The sequence below is a fragment of the Mustela nigripes genome, chromosome 1 (genome assembly GCF_022355385.1).
Source record: "Mustela nigripes isolate SB6536 chromosome 1, MUSNIG.SB6536, whole genome shotgun sequence".
In the NCBI taxonomy this organism is placed as follows: domain Eukaryota; kingdom Metazoa; phylum Chordata; class Mammalia; order Carnivora; family Mustelidae; genus Mustela; species Mustela nigripes.
Window position 1 is genome coordinate 224,113,684 of NC_081557.1, and position 18,579 is coordinate 224,132,262.

Genomic DNA, 18,579 nt, shown 5'->3' on the forward strand with positions numbered 1-18,579 from the left:
CATTTAACTCCTACTTTCTCAACCTTGGTGCTTCACATTTTGGGCTGGATAATTCCTAGATGATTCTCTATTACTGGCAGATGTGAGGCTGGAAAGTGATTGTCTTGTGCGTTATTGAACATGTAGCGACATCCCTGGCCTCTCCCCACTAGACACCGGTAACAACTTCCCCATCCACTTTACGCCCTCCAATTGTGACAAGCAAAAATTGTCAAATGTCCACTCTTGGGGGGATATCACCCTTAGTTGAGAATCATTGACTAATCTTAGTTATATGACTACTTGCTTGGGAAAAATCCTCTTTTGGGGAATGATTAGGCTTCCAGTGTATGTATCAAAGCAAGACCAGTCTCTAACTGGACTGAAGGAAAGCCGTTGGTATGATAGTGGTGGTACTCTTTATGCCTCCTTCCACCCCACAGAGGACATGATTGGAGGTGCTTCATGGCTCCCCAGGACTTCTGTTACTGACAGGGCTGGCGTACATGCTTGTAGGTTTATCTGTGCCCTCTGGTAGTTCTAGTGTATCAGACTATTACAATAAGCACTTTGATTATTAGAAGAAGGAATTTTTAAAAGGCTAGAGCTGGTTTATAGGAGGGACATTTTCACATTTGTTTTTAGATACCTATTACTTTAAAAAAATTGCTTCTATGTATTGAGCTTCTGTTATCAAAGATTAATCATCTCTAATTTTCTTTATAGGCCCACCTCATAACTGGATGAAGGATTTTATTCTCACAGTTTCTATAGTAATTGGTGTCGGAGGGTGCTGGTTTGCTTACACACAGAATAAGACATCAAAAGAACATGTTGCAAAAATGATGAAGGACTTAGAGAGTCTACAAACTGCAGAGCAAAGCCTAATGGACTTACAGGAGAGGTGAGTAAGTTTAAAAAGCTACGTGAGTCTTACTATTTATGTAGGCAAATATAGTTTGTGAAAATGTAATATGGGCATTGGCTCACACTTTTATTTAGTTGTTACACACATCAGTAAGGGTCTGTCCACTTCATTTTGTATTTTTAGAAAAATTATATTGTTCTAGATTTATTTTAAAGGTATGCACTAGAGAATAAATGAGCAGGTCAGTGGAAATAAGTCAAGTATAGGTGGAATGATATGTATAGTTAAGTTTTATCTTTAACGTGATTCAGGTAATAATGAATTTCTTAAAAGTCTCTTTGCTGAAGGGTGATTCCCTGCTATCACTGTATTTTGAGCTCAGTATTACCCATATAGCTGTATAGGGGGCTACCTGCTAGTTTTGGTATTCACATGTAAGACTAATAGAAAATACTCTGATTTTGGGTGGAAACATGTATTCTCCTGCTTGATACGTATTTATTCTTTGTGAAAAAAATGAAACTTTGGAAATTTTGGTGAGGAATTTTAATTTTTATCCTTCTGTAAGGCTTGAAAAAGCACAGGAAGAAAACAGAAATGTTGCTGTAGAAAAGCAAAATCTAGAACGCAAAATGATGGATGAAATCAATTATGCAAAGGAAGAGGCCTGTCGGCTGAGAGAGCTAAGGGAAGGAGCCGAATGTGAACTGAGCAGACGGCAATACGCAGAGCAGGAATTGGAGCAGGTATTTACATCCCACGAACATATTTGTTAGGGCAGTGGTAGCGCCCCTCTGAGGAGTTGTTTTGTTTTTGTTTAGTCTTCTACATTTAGTGGCATTGTATATTCTTCCTTAGTTAATAAAAGAATTATTTGTTTTACATTGTTAGCATTGTTAGCATTGATCAAAGCCCATATAGCAAAATGACAAAGTAATAATTTAAAAATAAAGTTACTGTCATGTTCACTCACTCATGAAATCTTACCCCATGCCATGTTAATTATATCCAGTGAATTTAAGATGTTTATTTAACATCTATGATATGTTTCAGCTACCAGCTGTAACCTAGTAAAGTTTATCTAATGTTAAGCCTCTCTGCAAAGGTAAAGAATCTCTATTATACATTTGAATCCTCTTAAATGGCTTTAGAACATAATCTGCTAAAAATTCTGAAGTTGTCTACAGATGGCTTTTCAGTATCTCTTGCTACCATGCAGTTACTCAAGATGGAATGAAAGCCTTCAGGAAAGGTGGGGGGTGAGGGTGCAGAATTTAATTGTAGGCAGATCTTTTGGTTTTCTGTTCTTGCTTTAAAAAAATTACCACTAACTTTGTGACTTAAAACAACACACATTTATTATCTTGCAGTTCTTAAGACAGAGTTTAAAATAGGTTCACAGTGCTGCCTTCCTGTGGAGGCTCTAGGGAGGATCTGTTTCCTTGCCTTTTCCAGCTTCCAGAGGCTGCCTGCATTTCTTGGCTCATGGCCCCTTCCTTCCATCTTCAAAACACGTCACTCCAACCTCTGTTTCTGTGGTCTCATCTCCTTCTTTTGACTTGGACCCTTTCTTTACTGATAAACTGCAAGCGAGAAAGCGTGCCCAAGATCAGAGTGTCTCAGTTGTAAAGCAGGGCCAAGAACCTTGGTGTTCTGTCTCCCGCTTTGCTTTGTGTACTGTTGTCTTCTCAGCCAGGTGCTAAATAAGGAATAAGAATTATGTGATGAATGAGTTTCAGTTTTAACTCATGAAAAAATGTTCAGTGTGTGTTACTGTTTCCTTCAGGATTGTCATTTTTGGTAGGATTTTTCTGCCTGAACACAGCCATCTCTTCCATTCATGGCTAGCTATTGTTTCCCTCATACCCCGGCATCTTTTTTGTTGGATCTTTTCCCTGTAAGGAGTTTGTTCTCTAAAGTTAACTCCTACATGTACTTTGGGGTCAGGTCCTATTTACCTGACAAACCTTATCTGTACAGAATGTAGTAAAGAATCCAGTAGTTAACAGACAAAAAAGAAAAGAAAAGAAAAGAAAAAGGCTTAGCCAAAATTAAAGTGTGCAGGAATTAGATATTATGCTTTTTATTTCTGTGAGAACTCACTGCCTTTTCCCACCAAGACTTCTAACTCTTGGTTTGTTCCCAGTACTGGCTTGTTAGCTATTTTTCTGCACTTTATGGGTAAGAAAGAACAAATCAGAAAGCAGTAGTGGTAATTTGCCTACAGATACATAAACTTATAGCAGAATTTTACAAGTAAGTGACTGCCCCACAGCAAGGGAGAAGACACCCTACAAAAAGGATTCACAAATCACAAACATTCTAATATGAAGTTTTTGCAAAAACCGTTGCACACCTCAGTAGACCGTAGGATCTCCATGATATGTCCCAGTACAAATGTAATAATCCTAGTCAGATCCCAAGTCAGTAAGAGGTGGTTTAAAGGGGTTAAGTGGGTATTTAAAAAGAACTTTGTCCAACATGATTATAGTATTAAGAAACACAGTTTTAACAGTTGCATACTCTGTGTCAGAAGTTTATGCTATGCACATTACAAGTGGTTTGGTCATAAATTTTAATCCTCATGATAGATATTATGCTCATTTATAGATGAGATGTGCAGAGAGGTTAAATAAGTTGCCTGAATTCACATAGCTCTTAGGTGGCAAAGCCAAGATTTTTGTGTGTCTTATTCCAAAGTCCACGTTTTCCCATACTGCTATTAAAAGTTTTGTTTCTAAAAGTAAATTTCACTGGGAATAATATATGTATGTTATATAGTCTACAATTCCACATAGTTTGAAGTATTACTATAGCTTATCTGGGAGGTAGTCAACTTCTCAGAACTACAAGTCAAGAGTTTCTGGTACATGTATTGTATAGTGGCACTATTTTTCCCTAAAACAAAAACTTTCGGGTGAAGAGTTGTACCACTTCATATTTTGTATGGTTTAAATACTTTTTCATGTAAATTATTTTGTTCTTAAAGTTTCAAGAAGACCAAAGTCAGGACAAGTCATAGTATTTGCCTATTCTACATGAGACAAACCTCAGATTAGAAAGTGAAGAACTTGTGAAGGTCACAAGGGTAATAATCATAAAGTTGGGTCTAGAGCCGTGTTTTCAGATATTTAGGGTGTTTCTTTGTGTGATACCATGTTTTTACTTATTGCTGTTTTATTCCTGAGATACAAACATTGTGTAAATAATTATATTTGTAAACAATTTAATAATTCGTTTGCAAAAGCTTATAATAACTTGTTTTTTTCCGCATCCATTCCTCTGTAAATAACAGTGTAATTCAAACTGAAGGATTAGAATTTAGGTCAAATGATAAACTTATGAATAATAACAGTGAATATAGTTAAAATAGTTGCTCTTGTTGGAAGGTCAAGATTTCCAAAATTTTAAATCATTATTTGACAGTGAAAACTTTGTTCAGCTTCAGCTGTGAAATAAACCAATTTCCCAAGCCTCAGCTAGCTCTATACTAATTCTGTGTTAAATGTGTTTATTGAGTTCTTTTAGGGGAAATAAATGTATAGACATAATAAGGAAAATCTTTATGAATAAAGAGAAAAACTTGAGTGAAATTTGAAATAGATTCTCTGTTTAGCTCCTTGGCAATGGAAATTGTATGGAAATTTTAGCTTTAAGATCTTATGAGTAAGAGAGCCTGCTGACCTACACTTTATAGTGTTGTGTGGAGCTCCATGTCACAGGACCTGACCTCAGATCCTCTCTTCCTGAAAGATCAGCAGGGACACCACACAGCTTAGCCAGCTATTTTATTAAACACAGTATTGTCCCAAGCGCTTTGCACAGTTTAATGTGTCAGGCACATGTTGCTTAGGATTTGTTTTTAGTGAGTAAGTGGAGTATGTTCTCTCTTACCCTTACTTGTAATGTCTGTACTTAGTGTCCCATTGTGATTTTTTTTCTTCTGATTTTGAAGTTTTAAAAGATACTTCTCAAACATAATTTTCTTTTTGCAGTATCTGACAGCTGTTCTATTACTTTATCAGAAGAAATTTGTGTACAGTTTATTCTGGCACACAATAAAGTTTATTTAAATAAATTGAGCTTGCTCAGACCAAACATTCTTCTGCACATGAGTTTAAGAGTGGAGTTTTTAGTTACTTACTTAGCTTTGGGGGAAGTAATTTACAGCTATGGTGCTCCAGAAGCAGGATGCTCCGCGGTGCATTTGTGACTTTGTCTGAAGGTCTTGAGTGTGTTTGTGATTCCTTATATTCCACCACGCATCCTTACACATCTTTAGCTTGAACTCTTGCTAGTTTTTAAGTGAATCTTCCTTAGAATGGATTGTCTCTTTTTTCTTAGTTCTTTTCTTAGGCTTTCTTTAAGAGTTTTTCCCTTAGCATTTTATTCCAACTAATGCAGTCGGCATTTTAGTTTTCTAACTGTTTATTGTCCGGCTCCCGTAAAGGGCAGCTCGAAGGAAGACTTCGACATCCTGACAGTGAAACCTGTGCATAGTTTCTCGTGGAAAAATCAAGTAGAGTCTCACTCAGAATCTGTTTTCTTGAAATTTACACATGGTCTGCAAATGCTGATTTATCTACCTTCTTGTATGTTAGAAGCAGCAAATGAAGTAGAAGTCGGTTAAACAGACTGTAACAGACAGATGTGCTTATGATAACTGTGAGAAATAACTAACCGTAAAGCAGATGTCATGAAAACTGTAAAAAAAACCCGGTATCATTACTTTAAGAAGTGAATGTATAGTGAATAGTGAATGTATGGCTTTCGGTAGTGTCTCCTGGGAACAGTAGAAGGGGTAGTAGGGCAGGTATCCACTGTATTTTGGATACTTCTTATATTCTATACCCTAAACAAAAATACACTATAAGAAGAATGTAATCCATTTTAGTTTGGTATGTGTCTGAAATTTTCTTCTGTCCCTTGAGTCTGGCTATCATAAAATATAAAAACGAAATAATGCAACTTAAGATATATGTAAGCCCTTTCTACCCTTTGGCTTTACAACTTTGTTTAGTGGGTTAAGATGCACTTAAAAACTTCAGCTCTAGTTTTTATGTTAGGAATATATTTTTATACTTTGTGATTTTAAAAAGATGTTTACAAAGAGCATAATTAAAATTGCATTTTCTTTTAATTTTGGTAAAATCTTAATTTCTTAAGATGTATCTTAATTTAAATATTTTCTTAAAAAAATAAATTTCTTTCTCTTATTCTCTCCATCTCCATCTTCCCTCCAACCTTCTCTTCCTCTTTCTCTCCTCATCCCTTCCATTTCCTCTTCCCCCTCCTCTTTTCCTTCTCCCTCCTTTCCAGGTTCGAATGGCTCTAAAAAAGGCTGAAAAAGAATTTGAACTCCGAAGCAGCTGGTCTGTTCCAGATGCACTTCAGAAATGGCTTCAGTTAACACATGAAGTAGAAGTTCAGTACTACAATATTAAAAGACAAAATGCTGAGATGCAATTAGCTATTGCTAAGGATGAGGTACTCTATTATATTTCATAATTTAATAAATTTCTAAAGAGATTAACCAATTGGGATACAAAGATCTGAATAAAATTTTATTGTTGTAGCTTCTTTTTGTGAATTGGAACTTACTGCATAAATTGACTCTTGTAGTCATAGGCCGTAGAGTAAAATTACCTTATTTAAAGCAGTATATAACTTTTAGAATGACCTTAGTGTCGTTTAAAAATCATCCCTATTATCATTATCATAAATGTTTTATACAGAGCTTTTCTTCTCTAGGTTGCTGCATCATATCTGATTCAGGTTAGTAGTTACTAGAAATTAATGTCTGACTCTTATTAAATTGTGTGAAATGACATTAAGTTTTAATCTGATTTCTAGCAAAAAAAAAAAAAGCTCAGTTCACTCACTAACACCTCATTGCAGTAGGATATGATTAATGTTATTTTGTTAGTTTTGATAGAACATTAGGATTTTCTGAACCATCAGAATAAGAGAAAAGTTCTCCAGAATAAAGTTTTGAATTGTATTTATTCGCTTAAGAAAGCATGCTTTCTTCCTCATCTGTTTTCTTTTTTGGAAATTAGGGCTTTATTTTGGCTAATATAATTCTCCACTGATTTTATGGTTATTAATATTTTCAAAACAAACTTCATTAATATGTGTGTGTTTTTTCCAAACCTACCCTTATTTTTTTGTCTCCTTGGGTTTCTAGGCAGAGAAAATTAAAAAGAAAAGAAGCACAGTCTTTGGGACTCTGCATGTTGCACATAGCTCCTCCCTAGATGAGGTAGATCACAAAATTCTGGAAGCAAAGTAAGAATGTTATTTTAGCTATCAGTTTACCTGTATTATGTTGAAATGTGTAATTTATAAACAGTTTACATAAGTTAACTTGTCATTTAAGCATGTGTAATTACATAACCTATACTAATTTTAAGAATGGGTAATTGTCACTGTCTGTTCATGTAGTTGCCCATTAAAGATTCTTTGATGAAACAAGTAATTACTACATTGGCTTTTTCAGGAAAGCGCTCTCTGAGTTGACAACTTGTTTACGGGAACGACTTTTTCGCTGGCAGCAGATTGAGAAGATCTGTGGCTTTCAGATAGCCCATAACTCGGGACTCCCCAGCTTGACCTCTTCCCTGTATTCTGATCACAGCTGGGTGGTGATGCCCAGAGTCTCCATTCCACCCTATCCAATTGCTGGAGGAGTTGATGATTTAGATGAAGATACACCCCCAATAGTGTCACAGTTTCCTGGTAAGTGATGAGTTCAAAAAAGAGAGTTTATACAGGTTTTCAGGTAACTTTCTACCATGCGTTTTATGAATCATTGACTTTGAAACCTATGATGAAAAATTTGTTCATTCATCATTTTCTTTTTTTTCCTTTTGTGGTTAATAATTTCTCTTTACTATGTGAGAATAATCAGGTGTGTATCTATATACATGTATACATAGAGTAGTGCATCATACATGCTAAATATTGTATGAATGAAGTGCTGAGCTTTGAGGGTAAATATTCTTTCAAATGACAGCTTAATCTATAGTAGAAAGTAAAAATTAGGGGAAGATCTTGGTACCACTGACTAACCAACTGTGTGACTTTGGGCTGGTCTGTGATTTATTTGAAATTGCATTACCATTCCCAGTGGGCATGGGGTTTTCTGTTTTGCTTTTCCAGTTCTCTATCCTTTTATTTAAAGAGTTTATCCTGCTATATTTTTTACTCTTGTTGCACTGGCTCAGTTTACTTTTAAGCAGACTTAAACTGTGCTTACGTTTAGAAGAACATTTTTTTTGTTGTTGCTAGAAAATGGAATTCCTCTCAAAGGTGGTTTTAAAATGTACAGTTTTTGTATGTTGCCTTGTTTATGCTATAAACATAAAACATAAACAGAAATGTAAAATATGTAAAAACAGTATGTAAAAATAAATAAATGTAAAGCGTAACTATAAAATATGTAAAAATTAAACATAAATATTCTTTGAATTTTTACACTGCTAGGAATATGTTTTAGTAGGAAGGTTAAATTCAGATATTTTAGATTTTAATCATTTTTAGAATTTATTAATATATGGAATTTTTGCAAAGTTTTAGAGAGTTGAATTTAAAATGGTATGTTCTTATATTAGAAATCATTTGAAAAACTTTTCATCCTTGTTATTGCCTGCCTGAATAACTTTCCCAGTCTTTGTGACCTTTTGGGAACTATAGATAAAACAAGATTCCAAAGAATAGAAAGCAGACTTTAATCACTAATTGGTTGAAAACTTAAATAGAAATTCTTGTTTTAAGACAATCATGATATATGAACATTTTTCAGTTTGAATTTTTTTATCCAATTGTTACATTTTTCCTGATGTTATGATTTACAAAGGGTTCTAATTTTTAGAACAATTTTAGGAAATAAAGCCCTAAATTTACAAATAAATAGTGAATGACTATGCATTTGTGTTCATTTCTGTGGCTCTCTCTGGTTTAATGATAGAGAGGTAACGCAAGTCAACTGGGGAGGCACTAAACTCTTAACACAATAGAGAAGACAGGACAGATAATAAATGCTGTAAACCCTGGAATATGTGACCTTGCTCATCTCACTTGTTCTGTGCTGTGAAGTAGTTCCAGTGCAAAGTTATACCTGTATCTGGACCAGCTCTGCTCTTTGAATATTGTCTTGTCTTTATTTGAATTATATGCCCTTAAGCTTGCCAAATGCTACACTGATTCATAAGTGTATGATTTTGTTTGAAAACTATAGCTTTTAAAAATAACAGCTTCTCCTTAGAATCCATAATTATTCAGTATCAGTATACATGAAGATGTTTTCCCTAAGTTAACTAGTTTTTTTTTCTTTCCTTTTTTAAAACTTCTTTTCGATGGATCAAAACATCTATATATGAATAGTTGTCTTAGGTTTTCAGTGACTGTGATATACAGAGAAATTTAAAATATGAAAAAAGTATGAGTTGATTTTTAGTTTGATGATTTAGAAGTTCTGTGACCAAATTTATTATCTGTGAAAAAAACTCTTGCCCAAGATTACACTTTGAGAGCTCTGCCTCCACCCAGTGGCACAGCAGTGATACTCCACTCTGCCTAGTTATGAAAGCATAATTTCTAGAGCTAATAAATGGGAAACTCCTGGCAGTCAGACTAGAGCTTAGAGTACGATGAAGGCCTCTTTATTTTGTACCCTCTGAGAAGTTTTAAATTTGTACCGTGGGTATGTGTAAATTGTCTAAGTGTGAAATAGTGGCAAGGAAACATACCAGTGGTATATTAAGAGCAAAGTAAAAGATTGTGAAACTATACACAAAATAATATTGTCTATGTTTAATTATGTGTGAAGAAAAAAGACAGGGAAAATATTATCAAATTTAGCTCTTTATGGGTAGGAAAAGAGATCATAGTTTTTTCCTCTTACTTTTATAGTATCTGCTAAATATTCATAGTGGGAAATGTGGTACCAATTTACTTAAAATTTCTTATTATAAAGTCATTCAGATGTACTTAAAAGTACTGAAAATTAAATGCCCACCTACTAAAGATAAACGATTTTAACATTTTTGCTCTATTCATCCCTTTTTCTGAAATAAACTGCTATACATATAGCTAAAACACATGGCCTCCCCTTCCCACTCTTCTGAAGTTGTATACCATTCTAAGGCCTGTTGTACTTTTATTACTTGCAGATGTACCTATAAGTAATAGATACAGTTGTTTAAAAATTTACATAAATTATCAAACTCTAGGTAATGTTTTGCAGTTCTTTTTGCTCACATGTATGTTGTAAATTTTCCATGTTCATATACAGCTTTATTAAGAATCACTGTAACTGTTTATTATGAGTTAATGACAGTGTATCTATTCATTATAATCACAAACCACAGTTTATTAACCCATTTTTCTACTGAGGTAGGCTCTTTGTACTTTTTTGCCTTTACAATACTGCAGCGAGCATCCTTACCTTTATCTTTTTGTGCATAATTTTGAGAGTTTCTCTGAGTAGACACCTAGAAAATGGATCACTTTTAGTCCTTTGGAGGGCTGCTGTTCCTAGTCATTGCAAGGTTGCTCTCAAAATAATTGTTCATTTTTACACCCACCTTTATAATAGTGCTTGTCTGCCCATATCCTCATCAATACTTAGAATGATCTGATTTGTTTTGTAACTTGAATGGCTGTGGTATACCATAGAGTGATTAAAATTTTTATTTCCTTGATGACTACTGAGATTAATTTCCAGTTCATTTAATGGTGTTTGTATTCAGATTTCTTCCTTTCTAAGTTGTTTGTTCCTACTGTGGAATCTCTCCCAAGATTCCTTATTGATCCAGGAGAATTTGTCTTAATATTTTCCAGCTCTTTGATGGTTGCAGATAGCTTTTAGGCTTTGGCTTTTCTTTGTTACTCAGCTGTATTATTTATTTCTTTTATAACCGTAGGGGTTTTAAAAATACGTTTCCAGTGACAAATTTATGAAACTGATTTGTGCTTTTTACATCTTTTTCAGAAGATAACAGATTTGCTCTCTTAAAAGTTTCAGATTTGCTTTAATCCTTTAGTCTTTTAATCTACCTGGAAGTTATTTTTGTTTGTATTGTGAGAGAGGAATCTAAATACATCTCTGATGTATGGACAAACAGTTGTCCCAGCCTCATTCCTGGTCTGTCCCTACCGGTTTGTAATCCCACTTCTCTCCATTGGTGCACGTGTGCATCCAGGCTCTCAGTTCTGTTCCACTGGTTCCATTCTGCTTTAGTTGCTATTTTATAGTTTATAGTAAGTGTTGAGGGTTGATAGGTTTGCATTTTCCTTTATTATTCAAATTCACAATTGCTGTTTAGGCCAATATGATTCTTAGGATTCACTTATGAAGATCCATTGAGATTTTATTGGAATTTCTTTGAATTTATTGATTTGGGGACAGTTATTATTTATAAGTTTCATTTATTAGGATCTGCTTTTACATCTTTAAAATTTAAATTTTTCTCTGTACTCTTCTTGCACATCTTTTTAAAAAAGATTAACTTTTGGATACCCCATAGTGTTTTTTGTTTTGTTTTGTTATTGTTGTTTGTAGTTACACGTTACTTTTCTTTAAAAAATTTTTTTTGCTTGTTGCCGATGTAAAGGGAACTGCTATTGATTTTGCTAAGCTGATGTTACATACAGAAATACTAAATTCTCTCAGGAGTCTTTTGGATTTTTTTGTTTATGCAATAATAATAAGTTGTTTTTTTTCTCTTTTCAGTCCTAATGCCTTCTTCCCTCCCTTTTCTCTCCCTAAGACCTTCAATAAAATGTTAAGTAGAGGCACCTGGGTGGCTCAGTGGGTTAAGCCTCTGCCTTCGGCCCAGGTCATGATCCCAGGGTTCTGGGATCGAGCCCCTCATCAGGCACTCTGCTCAGCGGGGAGCCTGCTTCCCTCTCTCTCTCTCTCTGCCTGCCTCTCTGCCTACTTGTGATCTCTGTCTGTCAATAAATAAATAAAAATCTTTTTTAAAAAATGTTGAATAAAAGCCGTGATTGTAGGCAATAATGATTGCCATTTCTGATTTCAAGGAGAATACTCCCAGTATTTTATCATGAAATGTGATTTTTATTTATTAAATTATTATTTGCTCTGTGTTTTTGGTAGATTGCTTTTAAGTTAAGGAAATTTTATTCCTATTTTGCTAAGAATGATTCTTCTTTTAAATCATTGGCTGTTAAATTTTACCAAATTTTTTCCTGCTTAATTTGAGGAGATAACTTATATTATTTTTCTTTATTCTGTTATATAAAAGCAGCGCAGTGTGTGAACGTGCTTTGAGAAGTCAAGGGAAGGACAAAATAATAGTCAGTGTCAGGTGCTGGTCAAATGTCAGGGAAGAGTTGAGCTATCTGTTGAATTTAGCAACAAGGAAGTAGATTATGACTTTGTTGAGAACAGTTGCAGCAAACTATATGTGAGCACTTCCTACTTTCTTTGATGAGTGAGTTAAGGTGAAGTAGTGGAGAAAGTAACAGATAAAATTCTTCATAAAAGGGGAGAGAGGTTATGTCAATTGAAAAACAGAGTGAAGACAGAGGAGGGTTTTTTGTTGCTGCTGTTGTTTATCAGTTTGTTTTTTAGGTTTGTTGTTCAGCATTGATTTTTAAATACTATTGGGAAAGAAGTTGAATATAAAGCTAACAGAAGCCCTAATCAGTAGAGTAAGGTGCTTGAACTTGGGGTCGAGAATAGGAAAAAGTGGAAGGAGCAGAATGTGTGAACTAGAAAGGTAGAAACGTGGTCAGAATCTCAATTGTCTGTCTTGACTTACAATATCAAAAATGGAGCAGTGATCTCAAGACAGCAAGACAGACTTGAAGAGTGAGTGACGGCATAGATGTTTTGAGATGGGGGGAACCATGATGAGTTAAGGTGTCGGAAGGTCTTATTTTTAAATGAGATTGCTCAAGTTTAATGATAGGTTGGCTTGATTGGTAAGGGAATGACTGGGAAGTGATGACTGGAGTAGAGGTGGTAGATTCACACAGCTTAATAGTGTGAGTTTCAAAAGGAACACATTTTTATAAAAAGATGTAGGTATGAGGGTTTATAGAATGTTGGAGTGTGAGAAGGCCACCAGTGTGATGTTCTGGTGCTGCAGCCGAAGTTTTCTACCTGCATGGGTCTAGACTGAGACTGGTAGCAGAAACAAGATTATCTTAAGATTTCTAGTTAGCTCCATAGTAATCAGTGTTCAGGAAACAAGTTTTGGTCAGATCTTTGCCTTACTGGCTAGGAGACAGTATTTCAATGACTTGATTTAAAATTTCTTAGAGCAGGCAAACCATAAAAGACCCTTAATGATAGAGAACAAACTGGGGACTGATGGAGGGAGATGGGTAAGGAATGGGCTAAATGGGTGACGGGAATTAGGGAGTGCCCTTGTGATGAGTACTGGGTATTGTATATAAGTGATGAATCACTAAATTCTGTTATAATATGAAACCATATCACACTATATGTTAACTAACTAGAATTTATTTATTTATTCATTCAAAGATTTTATTTATTTATTTGACAGACAAAGATCACAAGCAGGCAGAGAGGCAGGCAGAGAGAGAGAGAGGAGGAAGCAGGCTCCCTGCTGAGCAGAGAGCCCGATGCGGGGCCCAATCCCAGGACCCTGGGATCATGACCTGAACCGAAGGCAGAGGCTTTAACCCACTGAGCCATCCAGGCACCCCAACTAACTAGAATTTAAATTGAAACTTGAAACATGAAAACAATAAAACTTCAAGTTCAGACAAGTCACGCTATCTCAAGAGATAATCTCAACCTATATTTTTTAACTGATAGTTTTCTTCTTTTAATGGTAAAATTCACACAAAGTTTTGCTACAGAGTACACATGCTGTATTGATTTTTAAATGTAAGGATTTATCATCATGAGCAAATTTTCAAGCCTGTGTAGTTAGTAATGTCATATGTAATGTTAGAGGCTCATGGGTTTATGTTTTCTTCTGTTTATTTTCTAGACCTGTTTTCATTTTTATTCTATTGTTTTTGTATTTCTTCACCTTCCTGGGAAGCAGTCCAGGTGGTAGAGGTGGTGACCATAGTGCAGTTACTCCAGTGATGTGACCTGTTAGTGGAGGCAGGACCCCGACATGTGTGTCTGTGCTGTGCCTCGAAGCGACACTGGTCTCATGAGCCCGTTTGTGTGTTTCTGCTTGTTTTCAGGGACCATGGCCAAGCCCGCGGGGTCGCTCGCCCGAAGCAGCAGCCTGTGCCGTTCCCGTCGCAGCATCGTGCCAGCCTCGCCGCAGTGTCCTCGTGCCCAGCTCCCCCCTCACACGCCGCACCAGGCCCACACCCGGCACCCCCACCACCCCCAGCACCCGCAGCACTCCTTGCCTTCCCCTGACCCTGATATCCTGTCAGTGTCAAGTTGTCCCGTCCTTTATCGAAATGAGGAGGAGGAGGAGGCCATTTACTTCTCTGCTGAAAAGCAATGGTATTGGCAGTGAACCAACTGCAGTATATGTTGGGTGGGGTGGATGGGAGGTGGGCCTGGGATGGGGAGGAGCGACATTTTGGATTCGGTTTCTGTTGCTGCCTCATGAATTACCATAAACTTAGTGGCTTCAAGCAACATCCCTTTATTAGCTCTTAGTTCTGCATGTCAAAGTCCAAGCTTGGTGTGGCTGGGTTTTCTGCACAGGGTCTCACAAGGCTAACATCAAGGTGTTTGCCAGGCCTTATTCTTCTCTGGAGACTGGAGGGCCACTTCAGAGCTCATTTGGTTGTGACAGAATTCAGTTCTTGTGATTATAGCCCTGAGGTCCTGTTCCCATGCTTGCTGTTAGCGGGGGTGGGGGGACTCCATCTTCAAAGCACACAACAGAAGCTATCCCTTCTGTCAAGTCCCCTCTTTCCTTGGTATCTCTGACTTGCCCTGTCTCTAATCTCTGGACCCAATTTAAAAGACTCACTTGGATAATAATTTCTGTATATTAAGATAGACTAGTTTGGGGCTCCAATTACATCTGCAGAATCCCTTCTGCAGCACCTCTATTAGTGTTTGATGGAATAACTGGAAGAATATATGTGTTTACATGAAGACTAGAGATTTAGGGACCATCTTAGCATTCTGCCCACCATAGACAGTGTAGATATCTTGACATGCAACTGCTTAGAGACCACTGCACACAACTGACTCAAGTCTCAGAACACAGAATTGTCTTACAAATAGTTTTATTATAAAACACAAAGGCATAAAGTTAAATATACACAAAGAAACATTAAATATGACTGAATTTTTAAAATATTTATTGCCACTCAGTGATTTTTTTTCTGTTATGTGCTAGTACTTACTAGCAAACAGGAAATCTCAAATGGCCAAAGATAAAAGAAAATGTAAGAATTTGTATAGAATGGGTATAGCAGCAGTTTGTTCTAGTCCAGCTTGAGGACCATCATGCTCCATGAGACCCGTTGCAACTAAGGATATCTCCTTCCAAACCACATCTCTCTTTAGGAGTGGTGGGATATAAAGTGACAGGAAAACCGATGCCAGTTTCTGACTTTGCTCACACATTGTCGCTATGCAGCTCTGAAGTCTTCCTGTCCCTACGTGAGAAACAAAATTAAAGGGAGGGGGCTCGATGCTCTCAGTGATCCTTTGTGGCTTCTCTTTATCATGTGATTCTTTTTTTTTTACATCATCATCAAATAATAATTTTCATACATGTTTGTTTTTATCTATAAGTGAAAGTAGATTTTATGAGAGAATATTCCCGAGGAGAAGGTCCAAGGTTTGTGTCCTTGTTACAGTTGGAGAATTTGGTGCAGCTTTGCTTGGGTAGCACTTTCTGATTAGCTTTTTGTATAACCTTTGCAGTATAACTATCATCACCCACAGGATGGCATTAGGGACAGAACCAATTTTGTGTGGCTTATGGAAATTAATAGGAAGACTCTAGAGTGCTGCTATCCAGTAGAATCTCTGCATTTGTGGAAATGTTTAGTTTTCATTTCAACTAATAGTGTTGGAAATTGACAGCTAGCTCATAAATAGAGAATTTAGCTGCAGAAGACTTTTCCTCATTTAGTCTCTTATATGTTTACATGATGAACCACTAGAATCCTTACAAAATAGTAATATAGTAATAGTGGTAGTAATAGTAATGGTAATGACATTTACCATTAGTAATAGTAATAACATTTACTATTTACTGATCTTTTATGTTCTATGCATTATGTGCATATACCCTCATTTAAATCTTACCTTGACTTGAGTCTTGTTATATAGGCATTAAACTGACATGAATTCACCTATACCTCACAGTGAGAAAAAAAGAAATAGAAAAATAAATAGTACACATCAGGTCCAGTATTCCAAAGAATATATGCTCTAGAAAAAATGGGACACTTTAAGAGTCAGAGATTATACTGTACCTTATACCCCAAATATCACTAGTTCTGTGGAAGTAGCAACACTTCAGATTATTATTTGTTTTGGAATAAGGATGTTAGAATGAGGAATAATTTTAGAGATTAATCAAATACTCTGACAAGAAAATTGAGACCTGGTTAATTTAAGTGATTTGCCCAAGGTTGTGCGGCTGATTAATGGCAGGACCAGTACTGGAATCTAGGAGTCCGACCTTAGATCAGTATTCTTTTCACATACTATTTAGATTTTAGAGACTGTTTTTGAAACATTTTTAACCTAGCTTAGAACTTCACACACAAAGCAGCCAAACCACATAGCAGAGTAGAAAGTAAATTTATAAAATTGTAACTTAAATCATCTTCTGGCTCTAGGACTTGGACAGCTTCAGGAACAGTGATCTATGCTATACAGTTAATGGATGCCCAACTCCAAAAGAAGCTAACAGAAAAGTCCTTACCAGTAACCAACTGCTGAGTCATTTCTTCTTACCTAAACTTCCTCTTGTCCTCTGTTAGCATCTCCATTATCATATTGTAAAAGCATTTAAAAATGATGCAGCACATGTAACTGTATTACATGAAATCATCATTTAAGTCTTTATTTGCCCAGGGGATTTGGTACCTTCTGAGAGCTTGAAGTGTAATAGAAACAATCTGCCTATACATGTGTGAGTGAAGTACAGAGAAGTGATTAAATACTTTGAGTAAGATACAGATCTAAAATGGGGTATTAACATGAAATGCAAATCAGAAGTAATATCACTGCGTGAGTAATGATAGTAATCACAGGTCATCTGAGGTGAGAGATCATTCAGTTCATTTATTCTATAAATATGAACTTAGGTCCTTGCTGTATGCTGTGCACTTGCTAATAACAAGTGAGACAAGGTTCTGGCCTCGTTCTGGCTGGTGGATTATGATCATATGTGTCCTTGCCTTTTTCTTCGGTCTTCAGCTCTCTTCCTTCTCCTACCGTGTTTCTTCTGCCAGTTACTTTTTATCTTAACTCTACTTTTTATTTCTTAATCATTTCTTTCATAGAGTGAACAGTATTTGAATCCCATGTGGTACATACAAAAATAAGTAAGACATGATCTCTATTATCCAAGGTCTTTTCTCTTTTTCTTTGCTTTCATCTGTTTCATTCATTCATTCGTTCATCACATACTCATTAAATACCCACTGTGAACCTGCCTCTCACCATTCCAGTGCAGAGAATACAGAAGTTAGTAAGATTTCCTGTCCTCATTTTCTTTCTTCTGGAGAAAGTGACTATAACAAGTTAATATAAAATACCTTTTGAAGTAGTGGGATATTCTGGGATGCTAACTAAAGTCCGATAAAAAGAGAATACTGTTTTGACAGAGTGCCAAGGGATTTATCTCTGGAGAGAGAGCAGTTGAGCAGTGACCTGAATGACCTGGGGCATTAAGCCCTGTAGAGATGGAGGGAAGGAAAATAGGCAGAGGGAACAGCAAGTGCGTAGCCCCGTGGGAGTCATGGGATTGGCATCTTGGGGAGAACAAAGAGGGAGGCATAGTGTAATAAGACAGAGTGCTGGGGCCTGCAGCTGGAGCCATAGCCGTGGTCCTGATTGTACTGGGCTCTGTGGACTTGGGCACAGTTTTTGGATTTTTAGCCTGACTAGGGGAGGAAGCATTGGAAAGGTTTGAGCAAGTAAATGAATGATGCACTCGGTTTTTAAAAACCCCTTTGCATCTGTGTAGAGCAGTAGCTAAGAAGGAGGAACAAGAAGGGAAGCAGGGAGATCAGTCAGGAAGCCCTTGCAGTCACTGAGGTGACTTCACAGTAGTTCAGGAATAGGGATGGTAGCAGTGGGGGAGTGACAAGTGTTGGATTTGAGGGATATTTTGCAGGAATGGCTAATAGTATCTACTGTTTTTTGGCCTTGAGGTTGTGAACTTTATTATCCTTCTTATTTTTCTTCTCTCTTTACGTGGAGAAGGGGGGAATCAAAAGGAAATAAACTTGTGAGCATATATTGACTGTCTACTTCTTAAAAAATCAGGTAACATCACTGACTTTTGCCTCCCTTCACTCCCACTCCCCTGCCCCCAGTTGTACGTCAGCTTCCTTCTCCTGTTTCTAAACTTGGGAGATCTTACATTTTAGCTTAACTATATTCCTCTTTTCCTTCCTCAGGAAGCTAAATTTCATCAGTTCAATAACTAAGTAGGAAAAGGAGAGACCATGACTAAAGTTCATCTTTTAAAATATGTAATGTCAGCTATGATTTAGAAAGAAAAATACTCGGTGTTGAAACAAAACACCAAAGTAGCTGAGATTTAAAAAAAAAAACT

The 18,579-nt window shown here is 36.3% G+C and overlaps 1 protein-coding gene across 2 annotated transcripts in view; it reads left to right on the plus strand.

The window, feature by feature from the left end:
- STIM2 (stromal interaction molecule 2) overlaps positions 1-18,579 on the plus strand; it is a 144,548-nt gene that overhangs the window by 121,729 nt on the left and 4,240 nt on the right. Inside the window, exons 6-12 of one of the 2 annotated variants that reach the window (XM_059382100.1) lie at positions 706-883; positions 1,416-1,593; positions 6,167-6,334; positions 6,599-6,622; positions 7,035-7,135; positions 7,347-7,585; positions 14,045-14,318. In XM_059382100.1, coding sequence (XP_059238083.1) covers positions 706-883; positions 1,416-1,593; positions 6,167-6,334; positions 6,599-6,622; positions 7,035-7,135; positions 7,347-7,585; positions 14,045-14,318 — 1,162 coding nt within the window. The remainder of the gene's footprint in view (positions 1-705; positions 884-1,415; positions 1,594-6,166; positions 6,335-6,598; positions 6,623-7,034; positions 7,136-7,346; positions 7,586-14,044; positions 14,319-18,579) is intronic. The other variant, XM_059382110.1, reaches the window with a different exon arrangement.